The 20,595-nt window shown below is 40.7% G+C and overlaps 2 protein-coding genes across 2 annotated transcripts; one reads left to right on the forward strand and one right to left on the reverse strand.

The window, feature by feature from the left end:
* Window positions 1–122: 122 nt before the first annotated feature.
* On the reverse strand, window positions 123–11,620 carry LOC149818655 (biogenesis of lysosome-related organelles complex 1 subunit 2-like). Its single transcript, XM_089985179.1, has 2 exons — window positions 11,489–11,620; window positions 123–629 (listed from the first exon to the last, which is right to left on the reverse strand). Exons 1-2 carry the CDS (start codon window positions 11,573–11,575, stop codon window positions 351–353), a joined length of 366 nt encoding a protein of 121 aa, XP_089841305.1. The 5' UTR covers window positions 11,576–11,620; the 3' UTR covers window positions 123–350.
* Window positions 3,501–5,926, forward strand: LOC149818656 (ABC transporter B family member 1-like). The gene is made up of 2 exons (XM_089984455.1): window positions 3,501–3,685; window positions 5,616–5,926. Exons 1-2 carry the CDS (start codon window positions 3,506–3,508, stop codon window positions 5,685–5,687), a joined length of 252 nt encoding a protein of 83 aa, XP_089840581.1. The 5' UTR covers window positions 3,501–3,505; the 3' UTR covers window positions 5,688–5,926.
* Window positions 11,621–20,595: the final 8,975 nt, after the last annotated feature.

The following is a 20,595-nucleotide window of genomic DNA, read 5'->3' on the forward strand; positions in this document are numbered from 1 at the left end:
GAGAGAGAGAGAGAGAGAGAGAGAGAGAGAGAGAGAGAGAGAGAGAGAGAGAGAGAGAGAGATGTTGCCGGAAAAGACTTCAGAATTTTTTTATGAGCCATTCAAAAAATATCCCTCAAGAATGAAAGAAATTTCCGATTTGGTTAGTTTCTTTTATTCATTTAGCACCAAGTGGGAAGAAACTTACAGCTTCGACCTGTTCCACATGCAATGTTTTTTTATTTTCATATTTGCTTCTCTCCCTCCATCTCTCTGGCTATGCCTTAAATTTACACGCATGAATGGTACACTAAGCATCAAACATCATCAAAATGGGCTGTCTAGGACCAGATAACTGTATTTTTAATGATCTAATTCATTGGTTTATGAGGTAAATCCTGGTATGCAGATCGCACCTTCGTTTCCAGCAAACGGACATAGCTATCAAGCATTGAGATCACAGCTTCAAATTCAGTTACTTGTTGCTCTATTGAATGTATCTGCTGAACATACTCGTCGAAATTGCCATTCTTTGCCTTTAGTTGCTCAACAAACACTCTTAATCCTGAAGCAATATCTCCAAAATTTTGGTATTCTTCTGCTACTTTGAGGTTCATCTTCTCCAAAAGCTCCAGAAGGTTGCCTGTTCCCTGCAAAAAGATGATCCTCGTCTTTTCAATAATTCTCAGGTTATACTGGCATTCAATAATACAGAAGATTAGCATGGACCATGCAAATGGATGACACACAAATTGAGAACTTATTCATGAATAATCATCCAAATTAGTAAGCCCACACCAACTTGGGCCAAGCCACCATGAACCAACGTGGGCTACCAATTCTCCAACATGACTCTGGGTGGAATGGTCTTAACTCTTAACCATAGACAGATAAATTAAGAAAGAAGTTGCACGCTGCAACTGTCGATCAATACAACAGAATGACCCTCTACAACACACAATACATAGCAGCTATTAAGGCATATTATCCAAATATGACTCCTGAAAGATTAAACGTAGTTCGTCTACCAAAGAAACATGAAAAGATGAAAACGTAATGCAGTATTTGAATAGTAAATGTACAATAGGCTAAGAATATCTACATGACCTACAATTGGAAATAATTTTAGCAGATTGAGCTGGTGTAAAACCAAGGTGGACTTTTGACACAAGAAGAGATCCTTTGACATGATCGGTTCCATAGATCTAATACATGCATCATAGCAGCAACTTTCTTGGAAACCAGCATTGAGTGAATCAAACAACTAATATTAATTTCACTGTGATGGCTGCTTGTTAGGAGTTGCAAAACTCCAAGCAGCTCAACTATTGATGCCACATAACAGAGGCATGCTTTTGAAAAGGTTATGCAAATAAAGCACTCAAGAAAACAAAAGAGAGGGTGTCATAATATACAGCAGAAGGATGACTCAATAACAGCTTAGAAATGCGATCAGTGCACCAACTTGACGGTACTGCTTGGTGCAGCCTGACATTTTCTTCTACCCTTAAGGATCACAAAGCTCCCATACAAGGTAAAAAAAAAAGAGAGGGAAAAACCATGACAAGATCTAACAATAACTGACAAGCAACCAGAGCAATAGGACCCCATAAAAAGAATTCAATCACCTCAAATATGAGCTAAAAATCAAGGGTGAATTTCTACATGGAATAAAACTGGTGGGATACAACTAAATAGATGAGGATGAAGATAAATGCCTACCAGACTCTTAGCAAATGAAAGGAAAAAACATAGAAAACTAAAATCACAGAGAACAAACAGACAATTTCATAAAGCTAGATTGCTTGATATTCCACCAATATGCCAGATGAAAACCATACACTAAAACACCATTACATTTCCTATCATACTTCCCTGTTGACATTACTTGCCATTAATAATTTGAAAAAAACAAGTTTTTTATTTATCATGGGATTTTCACTTGCCAAGAAAATCCCGATACTAAGAGTTGTAATAATGCAGTCTTCAATGGTCTCCAAAAAGAGTTGACAACTGAATGTATAAAACCCATAAACAAACATATCAAAGGAAATGAACTACAGAAAAGAAATAACTAGAAGGATCCAAATGCTTAACCTTTCCACAAGGACAAAACCCTATACGGCCTTGGTATAAAGAGGCTTGCCTATATTATAGTTGATCAATGTACACAACTGCAATAGTGACTGATGTAATATCCAAAATAGACTCTTGGGAAACTATTTGCGACCCTTGTGGGTAGAGAACCCCTTAGTTGGAACTCATATGGGCAGGCTGTTTTGACCAAATGTAACCCCATGGATGTGTTCAGCATGGTGAATATGGTAAGGATCAGCCCTTGAATCCTATTTTTTTAATGTAAAGAAATGATTTTTTGAAGATTGAAAATTCAGTACATTGTATGCCATTGATTTTCAGCCCTTGAAAAATTTGACACACATTGGAAAAACATGTTCCCAAGGCCAGTTTCTACTAAACCAAATACGTAGATCACACTGAAGGGTCAGCTGTGAAAAAAAATTAAAGAGTAAAAAAAGTGCAAATTTTCACTGGGGTGTGTGTGTGTGTGTGTGTGTGAGTGGGTGGGGGGGGGGGGGGGGGTTCTTACCCACAAGGTAGCAAACATTATCCCCTCTTATTTATCAGGAAATATATTGGCCAAAGTAGGCAACATCCAATTCCAAATAGCCATGAGGACCTATATGCTCTTGTATAAAAATACAGTCACTATCTATGTCACATGGGTGCGACACGAGTGCGGAGCAATTTCAAAAATTTTGGACACGGGAACATGGCTATATATATGTATATATATTTAATATATATATATATAACAATAATAAGACTGTCAAAGTTGTGCCCATTAGGGTATGTTTGATGCGCCGTTCCCAGCGTGATTGGGATGAAAATCTCGCTGGGAACGGTGATTTCCGACAAACGTTGGACCCGGCGAACGGCATTCTGCGCGTCCACCGCGTCCTTATACCTATGATCTTTTCGTTCCACCCTCCCCCCTATTACAGGAACGAGGAGAACGAAAATTTCTCGACGGGCATGCCTCTCTCGCCCAAAATTTTTGAGTACGCACCGATGGTCGGCAGGGGGAGAGGCGAAGACAGTAGTTAGAGGAGGAGGGTGCTGGACGGCTGGCAGAGGGGGAGGCGAGGATTTGTTTTTCCGTTTTTCCCGTCCATCTCTTTTCCGTCGTTCCCTTCATTTTCCTGCAAATCTTCTCCCTCTTTCTCTCCCTCTTTTCTATCCATTGGGAAATTAGAGTTAGGTTTTTGCACAGAGGGAGCAAACTCTCGCTCTCGATTGCGATAGAGTTATTTCCTTTCTGGTTTACAAAGGGAGAGAAATGAAGGAATTCATGGGCATCGATCTGTTCATATAGTCTTCAGTGCCCTTTTGTTACTTTTTTTATGGTGTAATGAGAAAAAAAAGAGCGAAAAAGAAGAATGCAACTTAAAGTTTTTTAATCTATGGTGCTCTGTTTTTTGCTTTGCAATTGGGAAATTTCATTCATATGGCGATCTTCGTCTCCAGGTTCGTTATCGGGTTTACGACAGTATGGCAGCTCGCGTTCGTGACTCTTGCGGTAGTCCCTTTGATTGCCATCATCGGCGCTATTCACACAATTACGCTGGCCAAGCTTTCCACCAAGAGCCAAGATTCTCTGTCTGGAGCAGGAAACATTGCTGAGCAGGTACACACAAAATCAATACACAATACAGAGACAAATTCCCTTCTGTTTTTGTTTGTTTTGGAGAATGAAATTCTCTATCTGAAAGTAGTTATTCCCAGAGAAGAAATGGATCCTTAACATTCCTGTTATAAGTTACGGATTTTCTGGCATGCCACCAGCATTGCCGACCAACATTGGTAGCTGGTTGATCACTGGCACCATATTTAATTTCTTTGTTTTCCAGTATTGGAAGAGGTGGTGGCAGCGCTACAACTATGTGTTGTCGGCTGCACTTGATGCAGGGACTGCATTCATGGGTATGATAGGCAATAGGAACGTCAAGTGGTGGGGGACTGAACTGGATCACTGTCCCTTGGCTTCATGTCCTACTGCTCCTGGAATTATTGTTAAAGGGTCACTGGCACCATATTTAATTTCTTTGTTTTCCAGTATCGGAAGAGGTGGTGGCAGCGCTACAACTTTGTGTTGTCGGCTGCACTTGATGCAGGGACTGCATTCATGGGTATGATAGGCAATAGGAACGTCAAGTGGTGGGGGACTGAACTGAATCACTGTCCCTTGGCTTCATGTCCTACTGCTCCTGGAATTATTGTTAAAGGGTGCCCTGTTTTTTAGCTTGTCTTTCTTCTTTTTTGGTTTTCTTGTATATAAAGGCTTCCTTGTGCTAGTACTCTAGGAATTAGAATGGCCTGTGAGCGAGACAGGTAATCTAAAATCAATTGAGAGACAATGTGCGGAACTGTGTGTGTGCAAGAGAAAGCTGACTTATTCCAAATTGACCTAACTTGTGAGTTAACTCTGTTGAGTCCCTGGTTGCAACCAAATGACAACCTCGACCAATTCGATCAAGCAAAATAACCAGTAGGTTCATAGAAAAAAATGAAAGAGACTAGGGGGTCAAATTAGATAGTTGGATGGCTAAGTCTTAGTATCATAACCGAAGAGTCTTGGGTTTAAATCCCACACAGATAATCCCCCAACATGCCTATCAAAAAGAAGAAATGAAGGAGGTTAGATTATTTTTTTTAACCCACAAACACATTGGAGCTCAACAGTGGTTGCTGTTTGTTACAATTGAGCCAAGTTTGAGATCATAAAGAGCTAAACAAGCTGAGCTCGAGCTGGCTTGTTTACAATTGTTTCATAGCTAGAATTAATGGGGTTTCAAACAAATATGTTGTTTGAGAGATGAAAGCAATAAAATCTTATCTTTAAACCTATAGCTTGCAAAACCAAATACTTTGATCATTTGTTTTACAACATATTATCTGATGTAAAATATATCTAATATATATATTACCATTTAAAGAGGTTAATTATATGAACTGAGCTGAGCCGAACACCTGCTGTTCATGTTCAGCTTCCATGCTGAGGTTATTTTATGAATTTGAATGAGTTCTTTACAAGCCAAACATGAGTTGGGCAATGAGCAGCTTAGCTTGTTTCTCAGCCCTACTTGTGCATGATATTGTTGTGCAGGATCCTTAAAAAAAAGAAAAAAAAGAAAAAGAAAAGATCAATAATTGGCCTATGCCTATCACAATCATTGAACTTTTGCTAGAGGATTGGGATTAGGAGCCACATATTACGTTACAGTCCTGTTCTTCTGCACTGAAAGTAGTTCAAAGGCTTGGATATAAGAGTGGCTTTGCTATTGGGATTAGGAGCCATATATTTCATTGTTTTTTGTTGCTATGCACCTCTTCTTCTCTGCTTTCATGCACTTTGTTGTTTGCTTTTCTTTCGTTTCATGTTGATTGTGTTTTTCTTTCAGCTTGATGCAATTTGTTATATTGATGATTTTTTATTCCTTATGCTACAATGTCACAAGGTGCTACTGATCAAGCTTCCATTGCACCTGCTGAGGATGCTACTATCACAAGGTGCTACTGATCAAGTTGTTATATTGACGGTTTCTGGTTTCTTTCAGGTTGTGTTTTTGAGGTTGCAGGGATTTACTGATTTAAGTTCTTGGAGGAGCGAAATTCTGGGAAATTTGTAACTTCTTTTGGTGTCTCCAATTCGTTTTCTGGCGTTGAGCTTGAAGGGAAAAGTGGGTTTCACTTTGTTTCATGTTGCAGTATGTATTTGGCTTAGTTAATGCATGTTGGGAGGGGGGGCTATTGTGACTGATTTGGATTAATGATTTTGGTCTGTAATTTGTGCATTCTTGTAGCGTTCATTCTGATGGATTCTTGTACACTATATGTTAATGATGGTTGTAATGCGAACTGTGTACATATGAGTAATATGATTGATGGGCTCAATAGTTGAACATTACCTGAAATTATTGACAAAGGCTCTTACAAGAGTAAAATCTCATGGTTGAGTCATTTTTCACTTCATTAAGGTATATATTTTTCATAGCTCTCAGGGGGGACTTTGATGATGCTCTCTCATTAGAGGGAGGGACAAGTAGACAGCACGGGTTAGTTACAGGAAGTTGCATGGGCAACAATGAAGGCTGGGTTCAACCAAATGGCCTCTTGCCCAATGGCCTTTTACCGAATGTTGCAACAAGTGTAATTTTGCATCATGTTTCAATTATGTTGATTCTTTGGATACCATCCACTGTACTCATCAATGATGCCGAAATGTATATTTTGGGAACGTGTGTATGTGCCTTTTGAATTTGTAAATGCTATATTTGAAAATCAAAGTTGTTACCATGCTGCTCCTTTGTAATGCTATATTTGAAAATCAAAGTTGTTACCACTATGCTTCTTTGAAGCAACCTCCATTTTTCATGATTGTTCAAAAGGAAAAAAAATCATGAATTTAGTAATTGGATTCATATTCGGGCAAAAAACCATAATAAACTTCTTAAAACATGTAAAATGGTGGACGGATTGGGTCATACGATCCAAAATGAAGTAATTTGACCCATTATCCATGACTGTCCAAGTTGTCCACACATCGTCATCAAACAATGGACATTTGGAACATAACATCTGAGTACAGTCTAAACAAACGTTGGACTTGGAACACTTGTTACGGAACGAACAGAACCAATGTTCTATTCCATTCTTTTTGTTCATTTCGTCCAACCCTGGACAAGCCATCAAACATACCCTTAGGGGACACCGTTATATATATATATATATATATATATATATATATATATATATATATATATATATATATATATATATATATATATATATATATATATATATATATATATATAAAGATCATTTTTTTTAGTTTTTATGTCTTTTGCCATAAAAATGGACAAAAATAGACTCGGTCAAAGTTGACCGAGTCCAAAATATGGATGGACTCGGCCCCGGTGCGTTGACCGAGTCCGACACTTAGTTGATCATGTCCGCACCCATGTCGGGGCGTGTCGACGCAGGTGCGTCGACCTTATAGCCGAGCCCGTGTGACTTAGGTCACTATGTTTATTTAGTCAAGACAACGTAACAATCTATAGGCCGACATATTCGTCTTAAAGCTACCAATTCTTTTAAAATGAGATATTATTTAACTTCTATGCAATATGACATTAGAGCAATGAAGAGAAATTTATATTGGGAAAGAAAACAACTTTAGATAAAAAAAGAAAATGATATGATATAAATGGTTAAGAAAGAAAAAATCATAAAGATATATAAATCTATTAACCAGATCAAGGGTGAACATTGGGCTGGGTAGTTAATAAGCTTGATGTACCAGGTCTGAGAATAGCAGTGCTATATATATATATATATATATGCGAGTCAAAAGCACCAACTAGTCGGCCTAGGCACAAGTAAAATGTCTAGGCTTTGCAATTCCTAGGTGAGTAGCTTAACAAGTACCATTTTTGCCAACTAGTCATCAACTAGGGCGCTTAGTTAGCAATTAAGTTGACCTCGCTTAGGCGGAAGAGAAGTTTTAGCTATTTTTTACTATTATAATTTTTTTTTAAATATGAGGAAGGGGGTTAATTTTAAATGATTATGTTATATATGCATATATATATGTGTGTGTGTGTGTTCATTTGTTTCTGATGAATTTTTTTGTTAAAGGCTGAAAGTGAGATAATATATATATGTGATTTTTGTTTGTATATATGTGTGAGATTTTGTAAATTTTTCTATAAAAGCTTGAATGCATGTTTAATATTATTGATTATGTAATATGTTATTTATATATGTATGTACTATTGTGCTTATACGAAAGGCGGAAAGCATGATATATATATATATATATATATATATATATATATATATATTGATTATGCTATGAATAAAATATGTGTGTGTGTTACAATCGATTTTCCTGTGAAACGGTGAGCATATTTTGCTGATTATACCAGAGTTACCAGTCAAGGAAGCGGGAGCGGGAAGCGAGGCACTTTCAAACATTTAGGAAGCGGGGAAGCGTGGGACCACTTAGAAGAAAATTATGAACAGTCTCGGAAGCGACCTAGGAAGCGAACCGGAAGCGAGGGGAAAGCGAAAAAAAATGAAAAATGGGGAAGCGTGGAGGAAGCACGCTTCCCATAAATGGGAAGCCTGTTTCCCATAAAAGGGAAATGTGCTTCCCATAAAAGGGAAGAGCGCTTCCCAAAAAAGGGGGACGCTTCCCCCACGCGTTTCGAAAGCGCGACGTTTCGCGCTTCCCCTTTTACCTAGGCGCTTCCGGTAACTCTGGATTATACTGAATATGTTATGAATAATTGAATATATACATATATATGTATGTAAGTATATTCTGCAATAGTTGGCAAACTTGGTGAATCAACTCGTGACTTGCCCGAGTTGTCTCAGATCGGGAACTAACCGAGTTAAAAAAGTAGTATAACTCGGTTAGAACCAAACTCGGACGAGTCACATTTTAACTCGACCGAGACAGCTAAGACTCAACTGAGTTTATCATTGACTCAATTGAGTCTTAACTACCATGTTGAAACTTCATTAACTAAAAGCATAAACTAAAAGCATGTTTTGGTAAAAGCATTAAACATGTTTTGCTGAAAATTCAAAACATTAATTAAAAACATTAAAAGCTTTCAATTTTCCAAAGCTAGATTTGAAAATATTTCTACTTTCCAAAATTGCATTTGGCATTGGTACTCGGTGGATGAGAATTTATTAGCATTCAAGAGAGAGAGAGAGAGAGAGAGAGAGAGAGAGAGAGAGAGAGAGAGTTAAATGATCATATTTAATACTGAAATAATGATAATAAATAAGCATTTCACCAGAATGACACTTATTTTAATGTACCTAATTAACTCTCATGCAATTATCTACATTTTCTGAAAATTTTATGTTTAGAAAATTAGAATATAAAATATCATGATTACAATGTGAAATTTATGTTTTATCAAGTACATTATGATATTTTGCAAATAACACACTATTTTTTAATTTCAAATAGTGAAAATGCCATTTTTTAAAATTAAAAATATATATTTAATATATATATATAATTATGTTTATTACTATATATAATAAATCACACCTAATATGTTATTTTTTATTTTTGTTTCATAAATTACATACTTATTATTTATTTTTAATAAATTAAATAAAAATTCTTGACTCACCCAAGTTACCGAGTTGTATGTGGCCCATCCGATACCGAGTCCTAATAATGCCAACCATGATATTCTGGTTATATATATATTGTGAAACATGTATAATTGTATACTTGTCTAATGAAAGCATCTTATTACCAAAAGAATTAAACATATTTTTATGTATATTTTTTATTTTTTAATTGGGGAACTAACTAGCCCGACTAGTTCCACCTAGTCCCTGACTAGTCTTTTTAGGGGTCTACCGACTAGGCACCGTCTAGCGCTTTTGACCACATAGAATATATATATATATATATATATATATATATATATATATATATATATATATATATATATATATATATATGAGTTACTAGAATATGAGAACTGAAAATATGAGAACTGATGTGTGCATTGCAATTTTCGTGGATTTTGTACCCTTTTCTCTTGAATCTAACCCTTCGGGTGCGGGTGCGGGTGCGGGGGTGCGGCAAAAAAAAAAAAATATATATATATATATATATATATATATATATATATATATATATATATATATATATATATATATATATATATATATATAGTCCAAAAGTTGGACATAAATGACCCTGGGTGCGTTCAGGTTGACCACACCGGCTGCCGCACCCACGTCGCATCACATCGATGCGGGTGGGGCACCTAGTGGACCGAGTCCCTGTGAGATAGATCTAACCGTACGAATGTGATATACATGCTTTGTTTGATAAGAATTCGCTCTTGAATCATCCGATTTTGATGCATAAAGAAGATTTTTTTAAGGCTTTAAAATCACTGGCTCATAATCTTGATCAATATTCAAGCATTCAAAGATCACATTTTCAGTAAAAATATATGATCCAATGGTTGATTCCTAGCAAATTCATCATGCCAAGCACATCCACATGGTTGGATTTGCAAAAAAAGTGTTGAAAATGCCCATATTTTGAATTCTCATATTCTAGTGATTATATATATATATATATATATATATATATATATATATATATATATATATATATATATATATATATATTACTTATTTATTTATGATGTATAAGAGGCAAGTGGCATGCCATTTGTTGCCATGGTGCCAGTAATGTGGCTACAAGTTGCTCAAGGGCTATTCAGTTTCATCCTGGCACCAGCCCCGGCTATCTCTGAGCCCAATAAGAGCCGACTTAAGCACAATAGGACCAGGGAAGAGACATTATCGACACTGGTTTTCTTCCCAGGCTGACAGGCTTCAATGAAGCAGCCTAAACTCAACAGGATGCGCAAGCCCAGTGACCATATAACTAAAACACTAACAAACACAGGACTACTAGCATTTTTGGTTGAATCTGCAGTGTATTGTTTCCCAATGGCCGAAAACTGAATTTTTTTCTAGAGCTTAAAGTGATGATTCCTTTCATGGTATGAAGTTTATATGGCACTAATTTGCATTTCCAACCTATTCTATGACAATTGTCATACATTCACTAACTTGCAGTTGTCCCAAGTGTTTGATCAGTTCATCTCACATTTAATCCCCACATTTCTCTGCTTAAACTAACACAAGAATATTCATTTAATAAATAATCATCAGCCTAAGTTTCTCAAGTAACATTTTCTCCATCATATCCACTTTATCAAAAAGATCTTAGGCTAAGAATTTCATGTACAGAAATAAACAATTGAATCTAACGAAGCGTTTGTAAGATAAATTGGTGTATTGTATTTCCGCCAAAGTTCATCCAGATAAATGGGGGACAAATCAAGATACTACATTTCACTCCAAAATTCAATGCCCCAACTTATACCAGCTTTCTGGAAAAGTTGGGAGAATCCACTAACCCCATAGATGTGTTTGGTCGCACCCATTTATACAGATAAAAAGAGATGCTTTTTGTGATCTCTGGACGAAAACTGATTTTTTCACCACGATGCAAGATTCGACCCTGAATCAGTTTTCCGGAATCCAAACATTTCTTAATAATGCGCAGAAAAATGCACGCACTTATCGATACTGCATCGTCAAGCATAATGAAATACCCAAAAAATCTCAATGCTTGGGATAAGTTAATGGATCCAAACACCCCTTTATAAGTAGATTTCTCTCAGGAAAAATCGCAAACACCATCAGTTCTGATTATTTCAACTGGATTACAGTCCGAAACAAAAGACCCAAATCCCCAAAAGGAAGATATAAATTATAACACGAAAACGAGCAAGAAATCCATCGGAAAGAGATAAAGATAGGAGAGAGAGAGAGAGAGAGAGAGAGAGAGAGAGATTTGCACCTGAAGCTCAGACTTGAGCACGGAGGAGAGATTGGTGAAGAGGTCGTCGAGGGATCTTCCAAGTTGGTCGCTCTCTCCTTCCGCCATGATTGAATTCCGCCACAACCAGAATCCCCCGGGGAGCCGAAGAGTTGCCGCAATTGGGGACGTGAGCGGATCGGATTCGGTTCAGATATAGCTTTTACTGAAAATCTGACCTGAATCAGATACTTAATAACGGAATTCAGAGTCGGATTCGGATTGGGATGGAAAAGGGTCGTACAGAATCAAGATTTTTACATATATTGGGATATGGATATCCATTGGATTCGGCTGTGAAAATCCCAAACCGAATCTGATTGCTAATCAGATTCGACTTGCTTTACTGAATCCAACTAATCAGAGTCGGATTCACTCATGCATTGGATCCGAAACCAATCACTTGACATTTGGCTGGAAAACAGGAAAGGCAGTGGTCAGTTACAACTAGGGGTGTCAATGGGTCGGTTTAACCCGAACCCAACCTGTTGTGGGTTGCCATTAGGGCCTTAATGGGTGCATGCTGCCAGTTTGGACCTTTAATGGGCCTTTATGGACTAATGCAAACTGCGTCTATATAAACCCAGCTTAATGGTTTCCTTCTTCAATTACTGCAGAAAAAGTTTTGAATTTTCAACAATTTAAAAATAATATTTTAGCTAAATGGCGTCAAATGTTAAGGTCCAAAACTAAAAGATTTTTTAAATTATCTCAGTTCGATGAGACCAATTTCAATTTTCAAGCACTGGCAGAACAAAGTCATGATCTTCCTAACCAATGACGAAGGTGGTGTACACGTTGACTGAACCCTATCCTCTATAACGAGAAGAAAAAACCATTGCTGAGAATAAGAAGCGTCACAAATAGAAGGAAGATGACTATGTGTGCATAGGGCACATTCTGAATGTGTTATCTCATCCGTTGTTTGATCTCTACTCCGAAGTGAATTCTGTGCAAAAAGTTCTAGAAAACTCTTCACAATAAATACAATACGGAAGACTCTGAAACCATAAGTTTCTTGCTATATGTTTCTATTTACTTTCTTGACTAACTTGAAGTATGACATGCTAGACTTGATCATGTGCATTTTGGATCCATTAAGAAAATTGATAAAATTGTGATTAATTCATGTTTGCAAGGATAATCATTATAATAAATGTGATGTGTGCATTCAAGCTATTTTTTTTATAAAAACCTTTTTATTGGGTGTAAAGAAGTTTTAAAATTCTTGAACTCATACCCAGTGATGCTTTGATTTGAAAAATACTTCAAATCGTGGGGGTAATCTATATTTCATAACTTTTATTGATAATTTTTTAAAGAGCCATTTGAAAAATTCAAAATTTTCAACGCCAAAATTGAGAATTTTCACAATTGCAAAATTACTTCATTTATGTCAGATAGTGGTAACGAATATTTATCTTATATTTTTATCAAATTTTGAGCATCACAGGCTTGGCAGGTTAATGCAACATATTGAGATCTCATTGTAAAAATGAGAGGATATCACGATGAATTTCGTAGTGGGTTTACCCAAGACTTGACAACAACATGACGTGATTTGGGTGATCGTTGACAGACTCATCAAATTGGTCCATCTTCTACTTATTCAGATTAGTCAGTCACTCAAGTGCTTAGCCAACTTGTATAACAAAAAGATCCTTTGGTTACATGGAATACAGGCTCGAACATATTCGATTGTGATCCGCATTTTACTTTCAGGTTTTGGGGACAGTTACTATAAGCTTTGAGTACAAAGTTGAAGTTTAGTGCAACCTTTTATCCTTAGACCGACGAACAATCAGACAGGATGAACCAGACTCTAGAAGACATGTTGTGAGCATGTGTTCTACACTAGAAATGTGAGTGGGATATGCATGTTGTACTTGTCGAGTTCGCATACAACAATAGCTACCATGCCAGCATCGAGATGACACATTTTTAGGCTCTTTATGAGAGACCTTGTTGATCGCCTGTGTATTGAGATGAGGTTGGTGAACAGATTGTAGAGTTAATGATCATATTGCAACACTACACACAGCTTGCACAGATGATTAGTGTAAAGCCCGTGAAAAAAAAAAATTGCGTCCGACTCGTGTCAGACACATGCCCGGCACGTGTCAGACACGAGTCAGGGTCTGACCCCTGTGTCGGGGCCGGATCCGGGCCGGACCCGAGATCAACCCGGACCCGGGTTCTCGAACTCTCGAGAACCTGCGTCTTTTAAAAAGACGCAGGTGTCTCGGGCGAGGGGTAAAACCCTCGCCCCTTCTCTCTCTCCTCTGCTCCGATCTCCCGCCCCTCACGCTACCGCTGGCGATCGGAGACGCCGGCAAGTGATTCCGTCCGGCCGGCCTCCCTGACGATCGACGATCCCTGGGCGTCGACGACTCCCGGTCTTCGCCGCCGCTGCCTGCGACCTTGGTTTCCTCGGTGGCCACCCGTGACCCAGTCGACTGCGCGGGAGCCCCCGTCGTCGGAGCTTTTCGCCGCTTGCATCCCCAACGACCTCGAGCACCGACGAATCGCTGGCGACCTTCGAGCCTTGCCAACCACCCCTCTTCCCCTTGCTGTCTCCTCTTCGCCTCTCACCCTTCGAGCGAGGGTTCCTTACCATCGACCGCCCCTCTCTACTCCCCCTTCGTCAGAGGCTGCGCCAGGGACCCCGAGCGTGCCGTCAGCCTCTGCTTCCGTTCGGGGTGCTGCAGCCACCATCGTTCATCGCCACCGCCTTCCTCGTTCTCCTTGGAGCCTGTGCTGTCGACCTTCCAGACCCGACAGTCACGACTCCCCTCAGGCGGTCCCGTTGCTACGGTCTTCTGAGGTATAAAACCCTCCCCTCTTCGTTGCTTCTTTTCGTCTGTGTGCAGGGTGGATCGACAGGGGGGCTGAGCCCCTGTCGTTGGCTCTTCTTGGCAGGGGGTTCCGCCTCCTGCCACCCTTTTCTTTTTGCTGTTGGACGACAGGGGGGCTGAGCCCCCTGTCACTTCTTGTTTTGGCAGGGGGTTACCCCCCCTGCCTTTTGCTCTTGGTCGACGGGGGGGCTGAGCCCCCTGTCGCCTCTTGTCGACAGGGGGTTACCCCCTGCCTTTTTGTAGTGGGTCGGTAGGGGGACTGAGTCCCCCTGCTCTTTTGGTGCCTCTCGGCAGGGGGCTTTGCCCCCTGTCTTTTGTTGCCGGCAGGGGGGGCGGGGCCCCCCTGCCTTCTGGTTGTTTCCTCTGCAGGGGGCGGAGCCCCCCTGCTCTTCTGCTGCTCCTCGGCAGGGGGTTCTGTCCCCCCCTGCCTCTTGCATTATGCCGGCAGGGGGCGGGGCCTCCCCTGCCTCCTGCGTTGTGCCAGCAAAGGGCGAAGCCCCCCTGCTTTCTGGTTTTCGAGCAGGGGCTTGCCCCCTGCATCTCCATGTTCTTTGGCAAGGGGCTCTGCCCCCTTGCCTTGTTCTTGCTGCCGGCAGGGGGCTGCGCCCCTGTCTCGTGTTCTGACAGGGGGTGCTTCCCCCCTGCCTTGTTGTGGCAGGTGTGGCAGGGAGCTTCTACTCCCTCCCCTGCTTTTCCTTGTGCTAGTAGACAGGGAGCTCCTGCTCTCTGTCTCTGCTGTTGTTGCCAAGCAGGGCTGAGGCCCCTGCCTCTGGCACCCTTGTCTGCAGGATGCAGAGCTCCTGCCTCTGCCTCCTGCAGGCAAGAGGCCTGGTTGTCTTGTTGCTTCTTGTTTACCTTCGGCATATGCTAATGTTCTGAGATCTCCAGGTTGAACGGTGGATCCAGCTCGCCCTCTGTGGCTCGAGCTTTTGCTTGCCTACGCTGCATGCGTACGAGGACCCGCAACCCCTTAAGGTAGGGGATTCTTGCGTGAAAGGACAATGAACTGATAAATGCTAAAATAAGGAAGATAACTAAAAGAGGACGATATATGTATACGTATAATGTATATACGTATGTCTTTACCTTCAAGGACGCGGTTTCGCGATCCTTGTCCTTTTTACATTCCTGCACTTTCCTTTCTGTCGCCACCGCGCTATATGTGCCTAGGCTTTTCATTCCTGTCTTTACATTCCATGTCTTTAACTCAAGGACGCGGTTTCGTGATCCTTGTCCTCTTTACTTTTCCGCACTTTACTTTCATGCTGCCCCGCGCTTTGCGCCTTGGCATTTACTTGCTTATGTTTGCCTTGTTCTCCAGGATGTAGATCCTGGTCCATCTTTACGTTCTTGCACTTTACTTCCTGCATTTATTTGTTGCCCCGCGCTTTATGCGCCATGGCCTTGCTCCTGCTTTACTTCTCGCGCTTTACCTTCCTGTGCTGTCGTACTGCTCTTGCCCTTATCTTTTGTATGCGTTTGTCTTTACCTTGTTGCCGCACTTCGTGCATATGCCTTGCTCATTCATGTATTTCATTGTTGTTGTGTGCTTCTTTATTTGCTTACGTTTATCGATCTATCGAGGTGCAACCCTATGTCTCGTGAGTCGTCCTTTACACTTGCGTAGTCAGTATAGGATCTCCTACCTCATGAGTCGCTTGCGTAGTTGCCTGCTTGTGCGTTACGATGATCGAGGCATGATCTCATACCTCGTGTGGAGCCTTAGCGTTCTACCCTCGCGGTGCGGCCTCGCCCACCGAGTCTTGTCCCTCGTCGTACCTTTGTATTAGTATGTGCATGAGTTTGCCTCTTGTCAGCTTGCACTCCCTGAGTGCAAACTTCGAATGTATAGTGTATATCGTTTCACTTGGCTTACAAGCCACGACACGCACTTATGCACTTCAGTTCTCAAAAGACATCGTCTTAGGTGCAAACCTATTTTCAAGTTGTATAGCTGGTAAAACAGAGGTAGCGGTCGGACTTCCCAAATTGACGTATTTGGGATAGATGTGTTACAACCTTAGTTTGCCTGTTCGATATGACTCAGATAACCTTGTTTAGGATCCTGTGCACGAGTAGAGCAGGGATCCTAGCGATGTACTTGCGCCGTCACTAGATCGGCGTTACCTCACCTCTGATACGAGACCTAGCTTCTAGGCTTTCTGGTTCAACCATGTTTGTAGCGCCTTCCTTCGTGAAGGTATTGTTGGATCTCCTATAAGGGACTCATGTTCCTCCTCTTGTAGTTCTACCCTTAGTCACGTACGATATGTTTGGACTACGAGAGCAGATCGAGAGGTCTATAGTAACCTCTAAGCGCGTATTGACACATTAAGCTAATCCTGTTATGTTGCTTTCGCCTAATAGACAGATTGCTCGCGATTGTCTAAAGGACCCGAGCACGATCAGTTGGAACTGGAATGAGTTCACTGCGGGCTTCTATAAAGTAGAAGCATTGGGGATTTCCTGCGAGAGATCCATACCCCTCTTATCGTGGTTGTACTTTTGAACAGGTACGTTGCGTACTACGATGAGTAGGATGAGAGGTTTATGTCTGCCTCGAACATGCAATGGCATGTGTTTGAGATCACAAGAGTGATGTTTCTACCCTCACTAGGGATTGACCCCTTTCAGCGTGATTATGCATTTGAATAGTTACGACGCGTACTGCGGTAAGTAGGATGTGAATTGTTTGGTTGCCTTGAACGCGCAATGGCGCGTATAACACATCTAAATAATAATCATGCGCCTTCACAGGCAAGATGCTCGATTAGGTTGAAAGACCAGAGCATGAGAATGGGACGACGGTTAAGAAACCCTCCGTCGTGCTCATTCGGGACGGTTCATCAAGAGAGAGGATGGATGGTACAAAACTCCGATGGACAGTCATATATGGCAATCTCGGGCAAAGATCCGACCTTCCCCAGTCATCAGAGGTTAGGGGAAATCTTTCGGGCCACTTCTGCAGAAGTACGGATGCGCATCCATTGGGCCTTTGTTTGCCTTTGGGGATTTACTCTCTTGGTCACAGACCGTCCCCTTAGGAAGCGGACTCAGTCAGTCATTCGGGGTATAATAAAATACATAGCATAATGGACCCCCGAATCGATCTCGGCTGTTTCTACATTTTGCCTTGTGCGTACCCACAACGGCCTGCTCAGTAATGAGACAAGATATAACTTATACACATGATCGTGAGATACACATGTTGTGATGTGCTTTGCTTGCTTGCTTGTTAGCTCGGTAGTTCGGTATGCTATTCGTTGAGCTAGGTACGCCCGTCGAGGCGTTACCCTTGTTGGTTAAACTGCTTACGCAGTTCCTTGCTTGGTAATAACTAGCTTCTCATACTAGTTGATTGCTTATCTTATATTGCTTAGGAATTGCTTGTGATGCAATAGCGTGTGCCTCACAATTAATGTAATCACTTGTCAATGGACTGAGCCATCCTATGGTACTTGGATGTATTACGAGTGTTGTTATGAATACCTGTCTGATGAAATTGCTTTGCTTGGCTGGTGGATAGAGTTAGTTACTCTTCACCTATTATATTTATGAGATTGCTATAGTTGTCTGTTCAGCACTCTGATCCTTCCTGCTCTTTTACGTAGCTGTCTGCTTTACTAGAGCTTTGCTTACTCCACAACACATTTGGTTAGATCTGCTAGTCTTGCTTGTTTCTGCTTGAGCTAGCGTTTATCTTACTTATTGCAGCTTCTGCTCTTTCTTGTCCTTTGCACCCCTACTAGTCTGTTGTGTGACTGACCCATTTTCATGGGCAGGTGGTGAACAGGTTGAGACAGCTTGCGATGGCATGATGATGCGATGCATTCAAGGCAATGCCCTTTCCTGACGTTGCGCTCTTGGGGACTCTTTTGATAGATGGTACAAGGTTTCTTTGAAAGTATCTCTTTCGATTATAACTCTGCATTTCTAAAACTGTATTACCAAAATGTGGTTCTTCTTTAATTTCAATAAAATATATATTTGAACTGCAAATCGGTTTGTAAGGGAGAATCTGTTTTTGGTTGTAATGTGCTCAAGGTCTAGGGACTTGTTGTTTTGAACCTGATCTTCCGCTGAACTTCTGTTTTAAACTCTGATAAATGATTGATTTCAAAGCTTTCAACCTTTTCATAAAAGGTTTCAAGTCCGTGATTTTGGGGCGTTACAACTTTTGGTATCAGAGCAACTGGGAAAGTGGTAATCCTTGATCATCCGTCATCTGCATCGCACTGTGAGTATCTATTTCTCTTAACTTATTTTGTAGTTATTTTAATTAAAGAATGTGTTTTTGCTTAGATGTTGTTCAATAGACTAATCAAATCTATAGACGCATTAACCGGAGCAGTTGGGCAGCTCCAAGCGATGGTCCAAAACCTGGATCCTTAGGTTGATAGGTTAGTATGCACGAGCACCAATCTAGAGCGAGGTGTCAGCCCTCATGTTTTGTTCGGTCCTAGGTGCTTTTGGGACCTCGATAGTTGTTATTTTTGTGGAAAGGTGGGTCATTCTGCTGAAGTTTGCCACTTTAAGCAAACATCCCGACTGAAAGTCTGCCGAAGATACTGCTGACAACAAGCGTCGACCTGCTAAAAGACATAAACTAAGTGAAGGAAATGAGCCTCAACGACCGTTAAACCCAAAATGTCTGAGATGTGATCGTATTCACCGTGGACAGGCATGTCCTCGAGCCTCTGGTGGTTGCTTTTATTGTGGAAAAGTGGGCCACTTTATCCGTGATTGTCGCATAGAGAAGGTCGATGACCTTCGGCGAGTCGGCAGTACGCCCCAACTTTCTCAGTAGTAGCATCAGAACACATAGAAAACGTCGAGTAGACACTTTTGTTAGTCTTAGTTTAAGGCTTTTTGTGTGTTGTTGCGTATTTTTGTTAAGTAAAAGCTTATCGATGAAATTTTGTGTGACTTTGGTGTCTTTGTGATCTTAATGATTGTGATGCTTATTAGGTGAATGACGTGTCACGCCTACAACTGATTAACTTTTAGGTGGTTGACTTGTATGCCTACAAATCATTAGTTTAGATCCCTTAGATATATGACACCTCACGACTACAAATGATTAGTAGTTTGATGATACATCACGCCTACCTAACTGTGTTGCAGGGTTTCGCATTATGATGGATTGTGTGATTATATCATCCTTGTATAGCATGATTTATGAATATCATGGGTATTGGACTAGGGATGTCTTGCAGATATGTGCGTGTGTTTCACGTTGAAGTGGTTGAATGTGGTGTGCTTCGAGGTAAGAATTGTGGATGCATATGATGGTGCAAAGATTTGAATTGTCTTATTTGCACATACAACTTGAATCCTGTGAATTTATTGAACTGCGTAGGAGTTACGTAAGTTGAAGTTTAGTTGATTCATAGTATATTATCTGCGTATTTTTGTGTATAGAATTCATGCTTTGATTGCGCATGCTTTGATGTCTTATTTGAGGATATTATGTTTCTTGTGGCATTAATGAATTGCGTAGTTTAAATCTTCTATGTGATGTGATTGATATGTCACGTGATAAGAATTGTTGGAAGAATGTGTGATTCTGTGTTTTGTTTTGCCATGAGAAGTGATACGATGCATATTGCTGGTATTTATGCTTATGCCCATCTTGGTGGCTTCTGACCCTGTGTGCGGTCAATTATTTTGATCAGTCGATTGTTTTGGTGCATGTATCACTGTGTATGGCGCCTGTTGAGGATCTGATCTCCAATGGATTATCTGCAAGGGGGTGTATGACCAAGATCAGGTGACCCACTAGAGTGGTAGAATTCTGTGAGGACGTGCACTATCCAAGACCGGGTAGCCGCGAAGACGGTGAACTGTGAGGAAGTGTATGGTCCAAGACCAAGTATACCATCTAGGACGGTAATTCCTTGTGAGGTCGTACATTTTCCCAGACCAGGTGATTAGGCGTGGATCTTGTGGATTTTTAGTGGCTATCGACCCAGTGAGCGGTCATTTGTGTTGATGTGGGTATCGTAGTGATTTTCTTTGATTATAGCATTTGTTGAGGTTTGGGTTCCCAAGGGTTTTCTGTGAGGGTTCGTATGACCAAGATCTGGTAACCCGGCTAGAGTGGTAAAATCTCTGTGAGGATATACACTGTCCAAGACCAGGTATACCATCTAGAGCGGTAATCCCGTGTGAGGTTGTACGTTTCCCAAATCAGGAGGCCCGACGAGGAACCTGTGTGACTTTGATTGCCATGAA

The sequence above is a fragment of the Nuphar pumila genome, chromosome 13, assembly GCF_984573655.1.
Source record: "Nuphar pumila chromosome 13, dmNupPumi1.hap1.1, whole genome shotgun sequence".
In the NCBI taxonomy this organism is placed as follows: Eukaryota; Viridiplantae; Streptophyta; class Magnoliopsida; order Nymphaeales; family Nymphaeaceae; genus Nuphar; species Nuphar pumila.

Excerpts from the sequence above, each read along its gene's own strand:
- LOC149818656 (XM_089984455.1), top strand. The coding sequence starts at position 3,506 with ATGGCGATCTTCGTCTCCAGGTTCGTTATCGGGTTTACGACAGTATGG. Across the intron at positions 3,686-5,615 it reads CAGGAAACATTGCTGAGCAG|GTTGTGTTTTTGAGGTTGCA; the intron begins GTACACACAAAA and ends GGTTTCTTTCAG.
- LOC149818655 (XM_089985179.1), bottom strand. The coding sequence starts at position 11,575 with ATGGCGGAAGGAGAGAGCGACCAACTTGGAAGATCCCTCGACGACCTC. Across the intron at positions 630-11,488 it reads TGCTCAAGTCTGAGCTTCAG|GGAACAGGCAACCTTCTGGA; the intron begins GTGCAAATCTCT and ends ATCTTTTTGCAG.